Consider the following 21,789-nt stretch of genomic DNA (forward strand, 5'->3'; position numbering starts at 1 on the left):
AGACAAGATGACGACTACTAAGAAATAGTCTGACGATGAAGGGCAGAGCTTGATTTCCAGAAAGGCACTTGACTAATGATGGAATAAATTTCTTTTTAGGAATAGTCACACAGTAATACACAGGATCCATTAATTTATAATAGAGGGTAGTTTTGGCATGTGATACGCGGAAAGAGTCTTTATAGGGTAAATATATTACAACCAATATCCTGTAAACATCTGGTTAAATAACTGTTTTTAAAAGGCTACAGAATGTTCACTGATCTTAACCTACCGTTTGGATGCTGAAGTTATTATTTATTGAAGTTCAGTATGTAGCTTTCCTGCATCGGCATTACCTGAGATGTTGGTTTAAAATGCCAATTTCTGGGCTCTGTATTAATCTACCGAATCAGAATGTCTTTGAGTTGAAACCACTGAAAATATGGATTTTCAACCAGCATCCCAGATAGAAAACTTTTGGTCGAATAAATATCACCACTCACATAGCAGCCTCTTTAGACCAATAATGTCATGGCTTAAAATAGTTCAGTACTTTCAATTAGTTTGTATGTATAACTTATTCTATATAAGATGATTGAATAAAATTTTCTGTCTTGATTTGATTATGCATTTTACTCAACAGGGATCTATCCCTTCTCTACCAAAGTTACAAGGGAAAAGTACACAGTATATACTTATGTCCTCATCCAATACCCTGTGAGACTTCTTTTCAAGATGCAGAAATTGTCTTAGGTTTCCGGCATGCATCCCTCTGGGGCCAGAAAGATAAACTAAGAATAACAAAATGTCCTGCTTATATTTTACACGTTTACATTGGTTCGAGTCAGAAAGGCAAGGGGAACACTCCAGGTGGGGCAAGAACTGTTCGTAATGGCATCCATGGAGCCTCTGGTGGTCTACTGTATTTTTCCTAAATAAAAAGTCCATGTCGGCTCAGAAAAGTTAATAGTTTCAACTACCATTGTTTATTATTAAAAGGCTGGAAATATAAAGCAAACGAAGAAAGTAATAGTAGAAAGAAAATACTTATGATCTCAATTAAACCTCAGAGGTTATCCGTCTAGGCATCTGTGGTGTGGCACCCCTCCCGCACCCCACTTTCACCCTATGGGCAGAAACACTTCCTCAACTGCTGGAGGTCCTGGAATCCTCGCGTCCTCAGCCCATCGCCACTTGCTTTATGAAAACTCTCTCTCTCCGGGAGAAAAATGCCCCCATCTAATGCCATAGAGCTTCCTGGGGCAGGGAGAATAGACAGGACCAGAAAATAAAGGGGTCGAGTGGACCCGGCCATGTGATCCCTCACTTCTCCCGCCCCACCTGAGGACTGTGTGCCTTCCACTTCCTAGAACATGCTCTCTCCTTGTCTCTGAACTCCCACTACCACGGGAACAACATCCCTGTAGGTGCAACTGGCCTCGCTCACCAGGAAGAGGTGGGCTTCTCTCACACAGGGGGAAAGAGCAAGCATCGCCTCTGGACATCGGGTGTCTCTTGAGACTCCCTTGCCCCATTTTGATGGGAAGGGGAAGTGCAAGACCCCAGACTGGGGCAGGGGAAAAGGGTGTCAGTGTTAACTTGAAAATCAGCTGCAACAACATAGGCTGTACCTCATCCTACTAACCTTCTTATAGACTCCTCCAAGAAAAGAGGTGTAACACGTTTCCCTAGGAACTGTGCTCTGAATGGATTACACGATGCAAAGGGATGTTAGTGGGGCAGGGGTGGCCTCTAAGGGATGTCACGGCAGCCTCTTGAGTCCACTCCTTTCCCGAATCAGTGAACACGGGAAGTGTCGCCGACTGACCTTTCTCAACTAGGTCTTGCCCCCAAAATCGCCACTCTTGAGACGTTTACAAAGTTGACAAGTTGCAAAATTGGCAAAAAGAGCCACCTCGTCAGAGGGAATCCTTCAGTCTTGGGGGCATCCCACATCCACACTAGTGATGGGGGGCTTTAACGCGCCTCCTTCTCTCCTACTTCAGGAACCCCGTGAAGAAACTTTCCAGCTCCACCGCCCCCCAAAGGTCAGCCAAGTTGTAGGTTGCAACTGCATTGTCCAACCCTCCCACCCCCCCCCTCCAAGTGTTAATTCCAAGAACGCCCTCCAATAACTACCCTCGAGGCAAATCTGGGTCTCCGAGGCCATTTCCCGTGACCTGACCTGCAGGAGACTAACTCAGTAACTAATGAGTGGCGGGGCTCGGCTCCCTGCAGACATCTGTCCTCATGCGTCCCACACAGTCTCCTACAATGCACAGGAGAGTGAGAAGCGCATTTCCGTAACCTGTTGAGAGGTGTGCACTTGCAGATCAGAAGCAGCAGCAGCTGAAGAAGCCGCGGGGCAGCCACATACATGAAAGACACAGCCCTGGACAGAGCGCTCCTTGTTTCTTTCAGTCTACACCCGATATACTCTTATTTTTCCCCCCGGGGCTCCCAGCGGCTTTGATTTCTAGAAACTTCATACTGTGCATGAACCGGTCACCAGAGAGAGGAGGACTCACTGTGTTTTTATCTGAGCAGAGGAGGAAGCAGAATGTCCTTAATTCAGTGAGCCCAGAGCTAAGTCCGCGTGTGTTTCTCCTCATACAACACGCTTGTTCTCCACACCCAGGGCGAGTGACTTCTGTTCACGCGAGCGGTATGATGCCCAGACGTACTACAGAAGAGTTCAAGCAGAATACGCGTCCATGGGCCCGGACTTTTATTTTTATTTATTTTTTAATTATTTTTAGAAGCTCTCCAGGTCATACTATTATACACCCAATGTAAGAATCGTTGGCCTAAAAGGAAGAAAGAAATATACAAGCTGAGGAAAATGCTTGTCCATTTTACTGATGATATCGTGTTGAAAGAGGGGAAAAAAAGAGGTTTATTAAGTAGATTAAAAAAAGAAAAAAAAAGAAAAGAAGCATGTCCGTGGAGCTTAGCCAATAATTTGCTGAAAGGGTGGCAGATTTTAAAATCATACCTCAAAAAAAAAAAAAATCCCTGGCAAAATTTCAATGAACACAAAAGCTTCCTAAAATGAAAAAATACACTGGTTTCACATGACAGGACTCTCCCTGGGATATGTAATTGCCTCATCTAAAATATAGCGGGTTTAAGAAATAAGAGGGCCTTTCTCCAGCTCGGGTGCCCTAAGAAGAGCCAAGCCATGTTTTTGCCTCTAAAGCAAGAGATCCCTCAGAAATAAAGGAGGAAAACAACGTTCCTTCGGAGCCCTCTTGGGCCCACCACAACCACAGTGCCGCGACACCCCAGCTCCCTACCGCTGATCATCTCCAGGAAGTGTTTAAGGCCCGAAGGATAAAAGTTCCCACAAGCCAATGTGACAACATTTGTAAAGCTGGAAGACGAGGAAAGAGAAAAAGGGAGGAAGAGTGCAGTGGAAGGACAGGCAGCAATAAAGCCAAGTCAATAACCCGTTGACACAAGAGCAAGACATCTTCAAATAGCTCTTTACGTCGCAGACTCTGGAAAGGCCTCATGGGTTTTCCCAGGAGACACCGCTCGCAGCTATCTGTCTTTGCTTACAGGTTGTTCTGGTATTACCAGCAGGACTCCACCAGTCCCACACAGGCATGCATGTGCGCACGCACACACATGCGCACACACGCGCGCGCGCACACACACACACACAGGTGGCTGAGTCCTCCCTCCTCCCCGCTAAAGTGCAGCAAAGGAAGATGAGTAATTACCTTGCCTAAAATGAGTTTTGCAGTTCCGTTTAGCTTTGAAACCGAAGACGTTCTAATTTTCAAAATGCAGTCAGTTATCTGAGTACTTTCTTAACAGCCACATTTATGACTCTTTATCCCTTCTCCTAAAAAGGGTATTAAATTTTGGAGCTCTACTCTGCTATCCATTATTTCACAGGCCTGGGATTGAAAAGGAATAAAAGAAGCTCTTTGGCAGCACAATCACAATCGGGAAAGTGAATCAGAAGCCTATTGAAACCGATTCACGTCTGCGTGGAGCACCACGCCACAGGACGAGAATCAGGGAACCTGCGACTAGAGCCACGGGTTACTGCCCTAACGTCGGACAACGCTAAACTGGTACCTTCTTGGAACTTCAGTTCATTCATCTACAAAATGGATTGAACTAGGAGGTCTTCAAAGCTCCCCTTTCGTTCCTAAAACTCTATATATCACCTCTAAGTAAACACGAGTGACCCACAGGCATCCATCCAGATTCCTAACATATGCTGTCTACTCTGGGGACCGCACAAGACATTGAGACCTAAGTTTTAGGTGTATGAGAATACCTTAGCTTAAACGAATCTACAAGATCACATGTAAGAATTGCGTAGTTATGCCACCTTGGGAAAGTTGGGAGTGTTTTAGGACACGCTCAGACTACTGTATCCTCAGAAAATCCCATAGATTTATGTTATAAGATTCTTTTCTGTAATTTCAAAATGTCTGTTTTGTAATGGCTCGTGGGGAAAAAAAAAAAAGACATTAAGACATTTATTTCCGGGCACTTGGGAGAATTCGTCCTATGTACGTATAACAGCTTGCAATTTGGTTAAAATAATTCAAGAGAATTAGTTTTTCATTTAAAGATCTGTGTCAACAACATGCACAAGGTATCTTTAAAGGGTATGGGAAAGTAACATGCTACCTAAACACAACCATTTGGACGAGTACATCTGTTGAAAAGGGAAGAGTCATGGTATTTATCATTTGTCTGATATGCACAAATTCAATTAGTATCACTTAAAATATATACACACTAAAAAAAACCCATTTGCTCTTTCTTTCCCTGAGATTTACAATGTTATACATTTTCCCCGTACTTCATCCTGTCATATTACAGACACATGGTCCAGATGTATTATTATATTTCAGTCTGAAAGAGTACAAAGCTGTACTGTGACGATAATGATTTCCTGGTAGAAGCCTGCTAGTGAGAGACATTAATACAGAGAAACCTTCCTGGAGGGCATCTTTGTGGGTGGCTATCCCCCCGCCCTTGTTTTCTCTGCTGCTCCTATTAATTAAAACCTCCTTTGCGGTGGACCCCAAAAGGAGAAGAAGAGGGAGGAGGAGGAGGAGACCGAGGGGAAGGGGCAGCCAACTGAATCGCCCTCCTTTTATACTCCGTGTGATTGAAGTAAATAAAGAATCCCATCATGAAACGGATGTGTGTTGTCACACCCAATATAAAACAGCGACCACTACGGCCAGCTAATTCTGGACTGTGATACTATGTGAAAGGGACCTATTTGACCACGGAGTTACGACAGAAGTTTTTTCCTGCAGGCTTCATCCAAGTCTAACTCAAAATGCTATGACTCCCGTTAAAGAACATAACTTCTCGATTCCCTCCTGTAACCTTACGTTTCTTTGCTTTATATTTTCAGTCCTCTTAGCCGCCCTGCTCCACATATTGTTTCATAGCTCTCTTATTCAAATAGCTGATAGTGAGAACTAATATTTATTGAGTGTAATTACGTGCCAGACACTGTGGTAAAGGGGCCTTTAATTCACTTACCAGCCGTCTGCGGTGGGCGTGATCGGCCTGGTTCTACACAGGAGGAAACTGGGATTTAACAGAATTAAATGCTTTACTCAAGCTGACACGACAATGTCCCAGATTTGATGGAGATCTTCCCAACAACAAAGTCTCTACTCTACGCGTTCTTATCTATCCTGCACTGGCACCTACCCATCTCCCCCCATAAGAGACAAATGGCCTAGAAGATCTTGGATTCTTGCCCTCCCCTAGGTGAAAAACCCGGCGATGAGTAAGTCAAAACAGGAATTTACAGCTACCCAATTTTCCAGGTTCTGTGTCTGAGGCATCCAAGTCCTCGCCCCACCCTTACTTGTCGATTTCCCATATTCCACCTCAATGGTTCGCCAATTCTGTCCGTTCGTCACTGCTTCACCTATTACGGCCCCAAGTTGGATTGCATTAGTTCTTATACATGACAACAACAAAGAAATTCACTTTTATGAAAAACGTGCAGACTCTCACCTGTCCTCCCCTTTGCTGCCATCTCTAGCACATAGCGTCACCTGGCTGCCACATGCACCTGACAACACCACACTCATGGCACTGTTCTCTGGCTCGTGGTTACCGGAAGGTTCCCTACAACTTTACACTCTGATGTCCAGCTTAGCATTCGGTTTCTCCAATGGTATGACCCCAATGACCGTAATATGTATCATAATCCTTTACTTCAACACAAAAAAGAAACCTGGCTATTATAATTTTAAGATGTCATTCATTCTATCTGACACTCCAATTTCTGAGGGAAAAATGTGAAAAAAAATGCATCTTAAAATAGGCAGAATGTGCTGCCTTTTGGTTTTTGTCTCTTACTTCCTACTTCGAACTCTCCTATATTGTCCCACATTCTCCCCCCTTCTGAAACGCAAGGGGCTTTGCAAAGCAAGAACACACTGCCTAAGGCTTTCTACAATCAAATCCATCAGATCCCAGGCCAAAATTATCCATATTTCACATTTATCTAACATGAAAATCAAGGAAAGCCAAGTAAAAGTAAAAAGAGCCACACGAAGCATTGAATATGATCTGTTGCTCAAAGAAACATAATGACAAAAGCTTCAATAAATGGTAGCATTTTGTTTAGTACTGCCACAGCATGCATTTTCTCTAGAACATCTTTTAAGATAATCTTATTTTTATTATCTTTACACAATCAAATCTCCATTGCAATCACACCGAGTGGCAGTACACTTCTGTGACAAGTACAGTGTGATCCGATGTTGTAAGCAATTTATAGTTACCACCATTAATGAAAACTCTAATACCTGGGGTTCTGATCTATAAACTGGACCGTGATAATACAGTTATACAAGCTTTTAATCCAGTGAAAAATGCTTTGTAATGAAATGTGTATTCACTGGCATTTATCACAACTGTATTTATGTCGAGGAAATGTCTCAAAATCTTTTGTGGGAAAAAGACCGAGGCATCTACCTCTTTCTCACAAACACCCATGTGATAAAGAATAATTACTAATTCCCTTAATACAAACAAAAGAGAAGGAGAAATTACAGCTGGATGATCCATGAAGGAAGAGAGAAGGAAAAGCCACACGTATCCCTTTTGGCATTTCATTCTCTGCACTTGTACTCAACAGACACTGACCCCCTTTTGAGCCCTAGAGGCCACGTCAATTCAGTCCTCTGGAGTACAAAACCCAGAAAACCCTCCTTTTGCTTTTCTCCTCTCTTCCAAATTCTCCAAGAAGTCTTCCATATGTTTCACCACTCTTCAGAAAAGATTGGCCTCAGCAGCCAAGCTGGGGCTCCACAGAACGTGGCTAGAATTTATAAGAGCCGTTTTTCAGTGCACAGAATGTCAGCATCAGGGGCACTTCAGAAAAATATCTACCATACTACCCTAAAAGCACTAGTCAATGTAGTTTCCAAAACTCAATATCCAAGAACCATATACACAAATTAGCATGCTAAACAGAGAAAGCCAAATGTCATTAATTAAAATCCAGAAAGATCAATTGAAAATAAAGGCCGAACAGGAAGAGAGAGAGGAAAGAACGAGTGGAGAATACACACAACTCTCAGGGCAGAAGGAATCCAGACAAGTCGACTTGCGTTTGTTTTCCCAATAATTATGTCATATTCTAAACAAATTATAAAAATTGGGGCGCCTGGGTGGCTCGGTCGGTTAAGCGTCCAACTTTGGCTCAGGTCATGATCTCACGGTCCGTGAGTTCAAGCCCCGCCTCGGGCTCTGTGCTGACAGCTCAGAGCCTGGAGCCTGTTTCAGATCCTGTGTCTCCCTCTCTCTCTGCCCCTCCCCTGTTCATGCTCTGTCTCTGTCTCAAAAATCAATAAACGTTAAAAAAAAATTTTTTTTTAAAATAAAAATAGTGACAGGACTCCTTGGACAGACTCCCAGAGTGAACTTTAAATTATTATTACATATTACATCATTTAGCACATCCCCTAAGAATTCTAGTGCCATGTCTGGCATCATCTGGACAGACAGTGGCTAACAGTGGAAAGGAGAGCGTGGTCTGTGAGCAGAATGCCTGGGGCCAGGGCTGGACTCCATCACTTATTAGCTATGTATGTAACTTTCTTTCAGCTTTAATTTTCTCATATATAGAAGTTAACTGGCACTCATGTTTCCCCCAACTTCAAAGAGTTTTTGTAAGGCTCAAGTGAGAGAATGGGTTCAAAAATATAGCTTACAAACTACCAAATATGAAATAAATAGCAAATTTTTGTTAGGTTAGTGCTATTTAAGAACTCCACATATGAAGGACAGTCTCAGGACCAAAATACCTTACCAATTTGTATGCATATATGAATGCAAAAAGCAGATTATATGTGCACCACGGGAATATATCCACATGCAAATTATACACATAAATATATGCACTCACATATACACATACTATATATACACACACACACTATATACACACACACACACACACACAATACACACACAATACACACACACACACACACAGACATATACACTCATACATAAACTCAGAGTTTTAGGTTTCAAACAGAGATGATAAGGACTAAAGGTCTGAACAGACAAAAAAGACATTTCATTCCTAGTGTCAGATTAGATCCTTCATGAAGCATTTTGCAAATTTATAAGATCATTGCCTGAAAATCAAGAACATTAACGAAATCTTTAAACTTTTGTTCATCGTTCTGAGAGCCCTTTTGTAAATAAATAGAATTTCTTCTGTTCAAGGTGTCTAACTGATGTACTATATTACACACAGTGACTCCATACAGTACCTACTTCAGCATTTAGCGGAAGCGTTTTGAACTAACCAAATGCCTTTCAGAAATAGTCCGTAATAGTGGGCTTTCTACAAATCGTAGTACGATGATTTAATGTCGCGTTTGTTTTCTTAAAGTATTTCTGGCTACTTGGGTAAACAGAGAGGATGAAGAGCCAGTGAGTGAATGTAAAACTCAGCGTGTTGTAGAGCACTCGCCTCTACCCTTTGCTCCCCAAGGTCCTGTTTGTGATCAAGCGTAAGAGTCAGCTCTTCGTCGCTAAGACGTCAATCCTACATGCTTCACCCCCAACCAGGTGGTGCAAGAAGTTGTTTTTCTCACCAGTCTTCTACGTTTCGGGATTTGAATGTTTCCTTAATGAACATCTCCATGTGGATATCCCTCAGGCAATTTCAAATTCAACAGTGTCAGACTGCAACTTAATCAGATTATTTCCTGTCTTGAGCCAGAAACAAGGGAGTCACCACTTACCGTACAACACCGCATGGGAGGTACCTTTGCTAACGCTGCAGACACACCGGTGACTAAGATGGGCAACCTCTCTTCTCCCCTTCTGTATCCCTCCAGACCTTCCTAGCTCCGCTCTTATGTCTCGACATCAAACCTACTCCACCTTCCAAATAACTTTTATTCATTTTCTCCTTTCCATCCTCATTCCGACTGCCATATTTCAGTCCCTACCATCTCTTGCCTGGAGTAGTTGATCATCGCTGACTTGATGTCTTCAGTCTTCTGCCTCCTGGCTGGCCTCCTTTAATTTAAAAGTCTTTAACATTAGTGAAGTTGGCCCTTCTGAAATCCCAACTGGCTCAAAACCAACCATCTGATGTACCAAAACACACACAAGAACCAAGAGAAAACCAACAAAAAATTCCTTAACAAGGATACTGACATTTCACGGTGTGGCTCTCGATTCGTGGACGCCACTATTCTTTTGTCCTCTGTGGCCACCTGAATCACTTACAGACCCCTAAAGAAATTATATTATCTCACAGAGCCATGGCTTGCACAAACCATTCCTTTGGAACAGGAATCTCTTTTTCTCATATCCCATTTGTTTAGGGACCACTTTCTCATCCTTTAAGCCTCAGCTGAAAAATTATCCCCTCTTTAAAGATTTTGCCTGATCTCCCCAGGCTGATTTTCCTGTTCTTGCCTTTAATCTTTCATTGCACATTTATAAAATCCACTACCAGACAATGCTGAGGCTGTCTGTAAGTTGCTCCATGTCATTGTGACCCACAGAAAGGACAGGAGTCTTTGTATATTTGTATCCCCAGTATATGGCGACAGGAGTATACAGTCCACGTACAAATGTCTGAACGAAGAGCGAATTAACGCATAGCTTAAAATCATCATGATGACATGACTTCTTCCAGGATAATTGCAGACCATGAATTTTTTTTCTTTTCTTTTTGCATTTCCCTATCGCGTAAGTTTGGTTTTCAACAGGCAAACTATCTTAGGCTACAGGTAAAATCTAAAGGTGAACAGGGCGAAACTGTCGCGAGTAGATTCCTATTGAAGGCTTTGACCCTCACCACCCAGCTAACCATCTTAGACTCGCTAAGACTTGCATCTTAGTGAAAGCAGGCACAACTACGCTTCTCTTTCTTCCCATGCAGGACACCCAAAAACGGCGTTCATTCTGTTCTTCTCTGGATTACACAGGTATCTGGCAAGTGGCATGATGTGAAAGGTCTGTCTGATCAGTGAGCTGGTAACTTCAGGAGTCTGCGAGCCACTGGGAACTCGTGCATGTGCGTTAGTTGAGCAGACGGCACATGGTCTTGAGGAGTTCTACTCTGGAGCACTTATGCATACACCCACTAACACCTGCACAACTGAACTGCACACATACTGTGACAGATAGGCTTTCTCCCGCCATTCTCCCTTAGCTCCCTCCCTTCCTCTTCCCTTCCCTCTCCTCTCCCCTCACCACCCTTCTTTAATTTCAGATATCCTGTGTGTTATATAGGATGCATGGATTCCATAAAGCACTCCAAAGCCAGCTATTTAAGTGATGCTGATCTCAAGTGGTTGCCTGGTTTTAATTGCTTGGGTCTTTAAACCTACATAATGGTTTGAGCCAACAGTGTAGAATCTGGCACGTACTAAAGTGGCTCTAGTAACTTCCACCATGTTCAAAGATTTTGGAGGGGAAAGAACTGTGTGCATTAGTGATACTTAATAAATGTTTATTGAAATAACCACCCATTATTCCGGATGCCTGTTGTAGCTGGGCCTCTCTACCTAACCAGCCACTGCCCAGATGATTCAACTTTAATGCACTGTCCACTTAATGAATCTGAATCAATTCCTGATTATAAGAGCTTGCTTTCAGTGTGTTCAAGACGAGGACAGAGTTCAGTAAAAATACAGGAAAAAAACCACAAAAATCCTGGCAGCTGATATCTGCCTTTCTTCTTAATTTTAAGGCACGGTTTCAGGGTTTCTGTTTCACCAAGAGGTAGCCCGCTAAAAAGCAAATGTGATTTACTCTTCTCCATTCTTCACAGTGCTTATTTTGCCTTGAATTTCACCAACTTATTCAGGAAATATATTACCCATATATCTCCTGAGTGCAGAGTTCTATTAGTCTCAGTCTACTTAGAAACTGTAGTTTCTTGGCTATATTCATCTGCGTAATAGATTTCAAAAATACTTACATCAGACCATCTGCTCAGTGCTGAGAATGCAAAAATAAAAGGCACACATTTTCCCTCAAAGAGTTCATCCAAGAGGAGAGCCAGTTCAATAACCAGGTAGTTATAGCTCTGCCTTATCATATTGTTGCCCCTGCCTTTATATATCTGGACAGTATATCCAGTCCTTCACGGCACACAATTCAAAACTAAAGCTGCTCTAATTTTTTTCTTCCATCTACACCCTGAACACTTAGCCCAAATCTCCTGAAATTTAGACTACGAATTCCTTCAAATGTGCTACTGACCTCTGAAAACTACTCTCCCTGTTCGTGCTTTTAAGAAGACTCCTATCAGGGGCGGCTGGGTGGCTTCAGCTCAGGACAGGATCTCACGGTTCATGAGTTTGAGCGCAGTGTCGGGCTCTGTACTGACAGGGCTGAGCCCGCTTGGGATTCTCTCCTCCTCTCTCTCTGCCCCTCCCCGGTTAGTGCTTTGTATCGCAAATAAACAAACTTAAAAAAAAAAATACTCCTGTAGGGGGTGCCTGGGTGGCTCCGTAGGTTAAGCTTTCAAGTCTTGATTTCTGCTCAGATCATGATCCCAGGATCATGGGAACGAGCCCCACATTGGACTCCATGCTGGGCACAGAGCCTGCTTGAGACTCTCTTTCTCTCTCCCTTTGACCCTCTCCCTGACTTGTGTTCTCTCTCTTTCTCTCTCAGGAGGGGTGAAGAGGGGAGGGGGAGACTGCCGGAGGGAGAGGGGGCTGGAGAGGAAGGGGGAGTGGGGGGGGGGAGAGGGAAGGAAGGGGAGAAGGGAGGAGGGGGAGAGGGGAGGACGATGAGGAGACTCCTGTCGTATCTTCTAGAAGGAACGACAAACACTCTGTCAATTCTTGTTCGGTTACATTGAACTGAGACCACTCTACCAGTGGCAGGAGCACCAGCACCTGTGGCCACAGCCATAGCATGGAAACGGCAATGCAGAATAGTTGACAACTGCCACTCCAAATCGAAGTTTCAGTAATCCTTCTTAGACCTACAGGCATCTAAACATACGTGGCACAATTTAATTCGAAACGTTAGACAAGTATTTTTGCTGGACAAGTTCGTTTGACATATTTGCATATGCAGGGACGCCCGGGTAGCTCGGTTGGCCGAGCGTCCGGCTCAGGTCATGATCTCGCGCTTTGTGAGTTCGAGCCGCGCGTCGGGCTCTGAGCTGACCGCTCAGAGCCTGGAGCCTGCTTCGGATTCTGTGTCTCCCTGTCTCTCTGCCCCTCCCCTGCTCACGCTCTTTCTCTCCCTCTCTCTCAAAATAAATAAATAAACATAAAAAATATTGAAAAAAATGTAAATGGCTTTACATATTTACATATGCATGCATATAGATACATACGTATAAAATCTCTCTAAAAGTTAAAAATATTTTTTGATAAAATTTTTCTAAGTATTTTATGCATGGCTCTCGACCTGCACGTGTCAGAAAAATGTTGCTTATGATAATGACCCTTAAATCGTTTTAGCAGAAACACATAAAATATGACAGTCTCATGTCAGAAATAATAGGTTTTCATTGATGGGCATGAAACCAAGGAAATTATCTGACCCAGAGAGTTATCAACCCTTAAAGCTATCCTTTTACAACATCATTTGGAACAAGAAACCAAGCCCTTCACGGACAGATATTAATATATCCAATTAAACATTTTCAGTAGAGATTTATGGTTTGCGATGCAAAGGTGGATTTATTCTGCAGCGAATGCACCTTAACATTCAGGGCTGTGTACCTGCACGAGGCATTCCCAAGACCCAGACATGGTGGGGACGGGCGGGGGGGCGCCCGGAGAGTTGGCACACAAATGGAATCACAATTTTGTAAAACATCCAAAAGCAATTTTTAGATTTTTTTTTCTTAAGAAGCTTTAGGACACACAAAACTCTGATCTTTCATGTTGTTGTTGTTTTTTTTTTCAATGTTAGGTATGCTCCTGAAATGTCATAGGTTATATCAAAATGTTTGGCTTGAAAACAACTTCCTCATTAATTTCCATGACATAGTCAGGTACATTCACCGTAGAAACACAAGTCCGAATATGTTAAACGCTACACGGAAAACGTCGTCATTACCAATTCATGTTATATGTACCAATTCAGATCATATTAATGGGCGGCTTTAACTCAGATTAATGGCCCTCATTTACTTTATGCCAAGTCACATCTCTGGACCTAGAGAACCAAAGATGTCACGCGCCAATCAATGTAAGAGAGACTTGTACTTGCAATGAACACTACCATTATTTATAACACATTTTAAAGTGGATGTTCACAGTGTCTATGTGATTTAAAATTTCTGTTGCTCTATTTATGATCGCAAATCTCATTTAAAAGTTCAGTTTTGTTGTAATCTTTGTCCTGGTTCTTGTGTAGGAGATAAATCTTCTAAATCATAGTACTTTACCATCCTAACTTTCATGCTTTTTCTTAGGCCCAATATCAGAATAAAATTAGTAAGTACACCATCCATGATGTGTATAATGAACTCTAAAACTAATGCCACCAGGAAAATTATATTAAGTTCCCTAAACACCATTAGATATTTTTTTTTCATTAAATTTTGTCATTTGTTCCTCACCTCCAAGGGTTTAAATTTTCTCCTTTATATAATATCTACTACGTTGGGCACGGTGGTCTTGGAAGGCTAAGAATGAATGAATTTTCTACAAATAGGTATGTCAAGTTAGATCAAATGACCCGACCTTGCCTGAAAATTGAGGCAATGAATTTCACACTATCACTTTAACCAAACATATTTTAACTAAATTGAACTAAAGACAGTATATAATCTTCTCTACCATGCTGGCCACATATTTTAAGAAGACGATCCAGTTTTCATTCTGCTTCTATAGAGAACTATATACATGTCCCTTTGGGCTGAGAAGTGCCCAATACAATCACGTATATTTTCAAATGACATACGACACACATGCTTGTTTTGAACGTAGCCATGGTTCTCCAATAATTAATTTCATAAACGTTAGGTCAGATATAATATTTTGGTATCGGTCAAATAATAGTTTAAAAGGACTGCTTTGCAATAGGATTGTTATAATAAATTAACCAAATTCTAATTAGCCAAAATTCAATCCAAGAGCCATTAGCCAAACTGCAGTTGCTGCAACCACCACAAAAGAACACAAGCTCAATTTCCTTATCATCTTTTTATTTCTCTACGTATCTACTGAATACCTTGTTCCAGAAGGGACACACGATGGCTCATAAGGATAGAATGAGAAGAGCAAGGCAGCATCGGAGAACCAAATGTGCCAACGAAATGACTCAGTAATAAGGAGTTAAAAGATGCTACCAAAACTTGGTAACCACTTAAGTTCTAAGCATTCTGGCGGGTCGAGGGCAATGTCTCCATAGCAGACACACAGACGGGTTTCCTAGGACTTATTTTCTCATAGTTTATTTGAACTGCAGCTCACCAGTTACCCCAGAGAACAGGAATTACATAGGGATTACACAGCCGGCCCGATAATCCGATTCCCCTTTCTTCTCTGCCATCATCTGCTACTCACTTCAACCAGCCACCTCGGCCCCTTCTATTTCCCCAAACAGATCAGGCCACTCTCGGCTAAGAGACACTATTCTTGCTATTTCTCTGCTTGGAATTTACTTTCCCCGGGTGTCCTCTGGGTTCATTTTGCATCTCCTCTTGGACTTTGTAAAAATGCCCTTTTTAGTCAAGCTCACTACCCTTTAAAAAATGGTCACCGCTTTATCGATACTCTTGATTCCCACCCCCTTATGTATTTTTCTCTACATGATTTATTAGGATCGGTCACGTTATTTTTACTTGATTTTGCCTCTGTCCCCTACCAGGATGTACGCTCCATTACACTTTTGGGGTCTTTCTCCGTGGGTACTTTCAGCTGATATCACTCTTGCCTAACTTATTCTGCTCAGGATTTCCACCAAAAAGACCAAGGTGATAAAATATAACATCAGACATTTGTGAGCACTCTTTGCAGCGTCTAAGTCAAAGATCCTCAAGGTATTTTCTTCAGCCTACCAACTTTCTCTGGAGGGGCCATAAGGAGATGGGTCAGAATTTCAGTAGGAATTTCTGTACCATTAACTTTTCCATACAAACTTTTATACCAATAGGGGTTAGTACTAGCCCCTAAATAAATTTGGTATTTATACAGTGAAATTAGAATATGGTTATTGTTTATGGATTCTAACACACCATTCCATAAGAAATATGGTTATTATGAAACAGCACATTTTTGCCAACCTCCTAGGTCAAATATTCGCACGTAATTAACTGAAAACCCTACCGTTTCCAGAAAGGATAATGTATTGTCAGTGATGTTTTGGGCTTTTCAGAATTTCCAACTGCTACTTCTTTCATAGCTATTTAAATTATCTTCATCGTTATCAATTTACTTTTCCTCTGGTTTGTTTACTTGCAGAAACGTGTTGCCTCATGACAGTATTAAAGTGTTCGTGCATCGTGCTCAAAATAGGACTTGTGCGTATTCTCTTTGTTACAGTGGATACAGTGATTCTTCAATATCCCAGATTCTGCATTTGTGAACTTGCCTCCTCACTAAAATGTACATGTTCTTGGTCATTCGTGGACATGCGCCGAGCAGCAATAAATTGGGAGTCTCCTTGTTCATCGGTGCCCGACTACGGCTGAACAAGTTACTGCTCTGCCTTCCCGTTTCAGCTCTCATGTTGCAAACAAGTGTACTTTTTCAAATCTATATAGTACCACATTTTCATATTTTGTGCTTTTCGTTGGTGCCTTTGAGGTTTAAAATTGCCCTCCCCCGCCACCTCCACATGCTGCTAAAGTGCTGTCTAGTGTTTCCAAATGCAAGAGGGGTATGATGTGCCTCAGGGGCAAAAAATGTACGTTAGTTAAGTTTGTTAAGGCATGAGTTAGTGCCGTTGGACATGTGCTCAGTGCTAATGATCCACCAACTACGTATCTATCTGTCTGGGTGTCTTTGAACAGAAACTCATAAAACAAGGTTATAGGGTGATCACAAGATGAAAATGTGACCAGTTAGGTGGTTTCTCCAGGAGCAATGGTTCAGTATTTTCTAATTCAGTGTTTGTGGCAATTTTATAAAAAACTTAATTACCATAAATAGTAAGCATTAACTGCATAACCACCCATCCAACGGAAAACTGTGTTCCACTTTAGGACTTCTGTTAATGTTAAATTCCATTTCTACCTACAGATAAAAGTTAATCAACAGGGTAGAAAGCAAGGTCCTTTGCCCTATTTAAGATAGTAACTCTTTCTCCTGAGTGTCAGATATTAAAATGTGGTAGACAGAGTGTAAGGAAACGAGGGATGGACAGAGGGAAGAGAGAAGAGTGGAAATGGCAAAAGTAAAAAGAGCTTAAAAATGAGCTTGAATTCCACCTATTCTATTGTATATTTCCTTCTTTCTGACAGCACTGCCTCTTAAAATGTGTAAAAGGTTAACTTGTAAACACAAAATTGTTTTTTTCTCAAGCGAAATAGCTCTAAACTTGTACCAAGAAACCACATTCAAATAGTACTTCATAGTAAAAATAGTTATCCTATGTACATTTGCATAGATTTACATAAGATGTATACGTACGGTCAGATTATATTCATGCGACTTGAGAGAAAGAATTAAGTGTTATTAACCTGATTTCTTACTTAAGTCAAGGGTTCTCTTGTCAATTATTTTTTATCATCTACTGATTGTCATTGCTATAAAATTCAGCACGTCTGAGACAGAAGAAAACAAAAGATTGAACGGGGCCAATCTAAATAAAGGGGACTAGACAGGACCATCAGATCTGAGGATTCACTGTCAACTCTGATAAAACGGCAATGGTGTATCCATGAGACGGAATTCGAGCTTGGCAGATGTTCCTTCTAAAATACTGAAAGAGGCGGTCAACGCTTCCCATTCTATCGCATCTTAAGCAGTCCTGTGCTTATACTTTATAGTTCCACTGACTTCCAACAAGTTTTGGTGAGACCATATGTGATTCAAACGTAGACCACACTAGTGCAACTGAGTCAGAGATTGAGAGAGGAAAGTCCTCTTTTTTGCCTCTCTGCCAAAAGGTCGTGACCAGCGGGAAGCGAGTTAGGCAGTTAAGGGCACACGATTTAAGGACCAACTCAGTCTCAGTTTTAGGCGAGTATTAACCCTGCCCTTCTCTTTCCCTGAGAGCAAGAGCCATCCTAAGGATGACGCACCAAGGGCACAACATTTAAAGTGGTGCTCATGGGGCGCCTGGGTGGCGCAGTCGGTTAAGCGTCCGACTTCAGCCAGGTCACGATCTCGCGGTCCGTGAGTTCGAGCCCCGCGTCAGGCTCTGGGCTGATGGCTCAGAGCCTGGAGCCTGTTTCCGATTCTGTGTCTCCCTCTCTCTCTGCCCCTCCCCCGTTCATGCTCTGTCTCTCTCTGTCGCAAAAATAAACGTTGAAAAAAAAAAAAATTTAAAGTGGTGCTCACTCAGGAAGCCTGGGTAGCTCCGTTGGTTGAGTGTCCGACTTCGGCTCAGGGCATGATCTCGTGGTTCAAGAGTTCGAGCCCTGCATCGGGCTCTGTGCTGACAGCTCAGAGCCTAGAGCCTGCTTTGGATTCTGTGTCTCCCTCTTTCGCTGCCCCTCCCCCGCTCCCACTCAGCGTCTCTCTCTCTCTCTCTCTCTCTCTCTCTCTCTCTCTCTCTTCCCCTCTCTCCCTCAAAAATAAAAACGATAAAAAAAATAAAGAAGTGCTTACTCTCATTCATGCGAGTTCTGGTGGTAGAATAAAAAAAAAGAGGGGGGTCATATATTCCTGGCAACAAAATTAAAACAGTTTTCTCTGTGCAGGTGTATGTGAGTTCAGTGTAAGGTATTGTTGAATCAGCACAGCATCAGTTCTCAATTAAAGCAATGACAGACACCTAGGTATAGCATTTAGTTGCAGATCAGCATAAAGTAAACACAAAGGAAAAGTCACTGACTCCCTGAAAAAAAAAAAAAAACAGATTAAAATCACTAAAAGGCTGATGACACCTTTCAATGAGATATAATCAAAACTAAAATAGACACAAGTAAAGGGTTTATTTCCTTTAAGCAGACACTGTTACAGATCCACCAAAAGGGACACTTGACTAGTTTTGTGTGCATTTATTTTTACGGGAATGTGTCACGTTTTATGTACACTTATTGTTAACTTGAGTCACAGTTAGAGTCTGGTGGTGTGTGAGAGCAGCTTATGCCTTATTAGAATTCTCACTTCCTCCGGGCAGGGGATAAAGGAAAAAAATTACCCTAAGTCACGGGGTCAATCTGTAGTAACGAGTTTGTGAAGTCCAGATATGTATTCTCTCCACTCAACTAGATGCTTATGTTTGGATGGATAAAACATAAACTCATCCCTCTGAATGGATGAATTTGCTCCAGCCTGAGAAGTTTTTCTTTTTGCCCATAAGCTAGCCTCATTGCAAACATCAATAAGCATCCTAGGAGCTTTAGGGTGGCTTTAGCATTCATTTTATCTAGAAACCTTGTGGTTTTTCATGGTTAAACTGTATACAACTTGCCCTAAAACTCACATGGCTTTCATTTGGATACAGTGAACTGAAATCATGATCTCTGTACATGAAAAAATTCTAGCTACAGAAGCATTTCTTCACCTTTATATTGTAGAACTGAATTTAAAAACGCCCTTCTCCTCGGTAACACATATCCTTTGGATCACTTATTTCAAAATCTCGTCTTTCACTTTTTTTTTAATTTATAAAAAAAAAGAAAGAAAAATAACCTATGGCCTTGTTTTTCCCGTTTTTTTTTTCTTTAATCATATTCTAGAACACCTGCCAGCTTGAACAGATTCTTTGCAATGGCAGTTCCTAGAAGCTGGTAGTATTTCCGAATATGAACACTCTCTATCCCACCTCTTGTGCCCTGGCAAAACTATCAGAATTGCAAAACATTTGGTTTCTATTTATCCAATGACGAGAAGGGAAAAAATACATGTTTATACAAATATTCAAATTACATCAAGACGTCCAATACCTTTTCTTCTCTCAAAATGTCAGAATTTTACTACTCCAAAAATGTTATGCAAGCAGTATTCTCAATACTTAAGCTGGAGATGTGTAAATGCTACCAGTTTTGGAACTAAAATGAATTAGTTGAACTTAGTTTTTGCATTCAGAACTCAATGGAATACTAGATGGGCACACCCTAGCAATTGGTTCCAGCCAAACTTCAGACCAAATAAAAATGAAGTTCGAACCCAAGGCATGGTCAAAAAAATAGCCGATTGGGGGGAAAAAATAGCAGATTAACAAGCAACCTCATTTACCTAGTTCCATCCAACATCCCTCTTCTTCAGTAGAATTCTAACGCCACTGGAATCTCTTGCCTCCTAAACTCTCAAAGATGTCATTAACTTTCTAGATTTGGAAAGAGTTTGAGAATAAAGCAATCCTGTGTGTGTGTGTGTGTGTGTGTGTGTGTGTGTGTGTGTGTGTGTGTACGCTCTAACCTTTCTGCTAATGTACGGTCTGAAAAGCTGTCTTATGTAATTTTAAATCTGATTTGATCCTGAATATATAATATTTAAAACAGCAGCAAAATCCTGAAAGCATCTTTACAGTACATATCAAAGTATCACTTATCAATTACCAAAAAAAAAAAAAAAAAAGCATAGGAGTTGCAAATTCCGTTTCTACCCTAATATTTTATAACTATAACTGGTAATTTTTCTTCCCATCAGAAATAGCTTTCAAGTTTCATGCTTCATATATTTCAAAGCACTTTAATACAGGTCATCTGCTGGAGGTTTGGGGTCTATTTCGTGGCCCAGGGGGATTGTCTGTCCCTCTGTGATAGATAAAAGAATAAGGAAGGTGATTTAAATGACCTTTCTGTGGGTGGCTCAGTTGTGATGTCACAGTCTTGAAATCAAGCCCCATTGGGCTCTGCACAGGTGTGGAGTCTACTTGGGATTCTCTCTCTGTCTCTCTCTCTCAAACAAACAAAAACATATATAAAGGACTTAGCTGTGGTCACAAAGTACAATAATGTGATGAATCCTGCTTGGGTTTCTCCTTGTTTTCTCCTTAGACTATAGTTTGTTTAAAATACATATTCCATGGGGCGCCTGGGTGGCGCAGTCGGTTAAGCGTCCGACTTCAGCCAGGTCACGATCTCGCGGTCCGTGGGTTCGAGCCCCGCGTCAGGCTCTGGGCTGATGGCTCAGAGCCTGGAGCCTGTTTCTGATTCTGTGTCTCCCTCTCTCTCTGCCCCTCGCCCGTTCATGCTCTGTCTCTCTCTGTCCCAAAAATAAATAAACATTGAAAAAAAAAATTAAAAAAAATAAAATAAAATACATATTCCTTAAAAAGAAAACACCAAACTGAGAAAGTAGAGATTGAAAGTGGAGTGAAAATATTTTCACTATTATTAACAATAACAGATAACCCTTAATGTTTCCCATGTTTCAGACATGAAGCACTTATATTTACCTTACTTAGTTCTGTATTACAGGAGGCCTATTATTAACCCATTTACAGAGATGAAGCGCACAGAAACGGATTAATTTCCCAGTAAATGATGCTGCTGAGATTCACACTCAGATCTTCCCAAGTTATGAGCCTGAAGTAGGATTTAACAATTAGGCTAAACTTCCTCTCTATGCCCTAGCATAATTTATCAACTCATTACCACTCAGTTTAGGTAGTCTACCCAAAGAAGACCACATAATGTGTAAAGAGCTGCATAGTTTCCAGTTCCCTTTGAGAAAACAAAACGAAAAGCAAACAAACAATTTCTTTCCTACTCTTATAAAGCCCTTGCTTGTGGAGTCTAAACCCAGTTTCCTTTTATCCTCTACATATTTATCAGAAAACCAACTGGGGGCGCCTGGGTGGCTCAGTTCGCTGAATGACCTACTTCGGCTCAGGTCATGATCTCACGGCTCAGGAGTTCGAGCCCCGCGTCGGGCTCTGTGCCTACAGCTGAGAGCCTGGAGCCTGCTTTGGAATCTGTGTCTCCCTCTCTCTCTGCCCCTCCCCCACTCGTGCTCTGTCTCTGTCTCAGAAATAAACATTAAAAAAAAAAGAAAAAAAAAAAAAAAGAAAACCAACTGAACTATTCCTTCTATCTTTTGCACTTAACCTCCAGACAGCTCCAAAATAATCTATCTCCTTCCCCTCACCTCTATTCTCTTTATGTATTTCTTGTTCCGGTTTCATGGCAGATTTTAAAGCAGGGCCAAGCCATCATAGGAATTATAGAGGTGTAACTCATAAGACCAAAGGAAAATGCAGAGACACCCGAAAGGAAGCGTATGA

General features: G+C 41.7%; 1 protein-coding gene across 6 annotated transcripts in view; it reads right to left on the reverse strand.

Annotated features, from left to right (window-relative positions):
• Positions 1-21,789, reverse strand: part of CDH7 (cadherin 7) — a 123,013-nt gene that overhangs the window by 74,642 nt on the left and 26,582 nt on the right. Inside the window, exon 1 of one of the 6 annotated variants that reach the window (XM_040478608.1) lies at positions 2,511-3,296. The exons of the other annotated variants lie outside the window; for them this stretch is intronic. Coding sequence (XP_040334542.1) covers positions 2,511-2,594 — 84 coding nt within the window. The 5' untranslated portion in view covers positions 2,595-3,296. Of the gene's footprint in view, positions 1-2,510; positions 3,297-21,789 lie in introns of those variants that run through there. 6 annotated transcript variants of the gene reach the window in all.

This window comes from Herpailurus yagouaroundi, unplaced genomic scaffold (genome assembly GCF_014898765.1).
Source record: "Herpailurus yagouaroundi ecotype Mexico unplaced genomic scaffold, PumYag 142, whole genome shotgun sequence".
NCBI classification, from domain to species: Eukaryota; Metazoa; Chordata; class Mammalia; order Carnivora; family Felidae; genus Herpailurus; species Herpailurus yagouaroundi.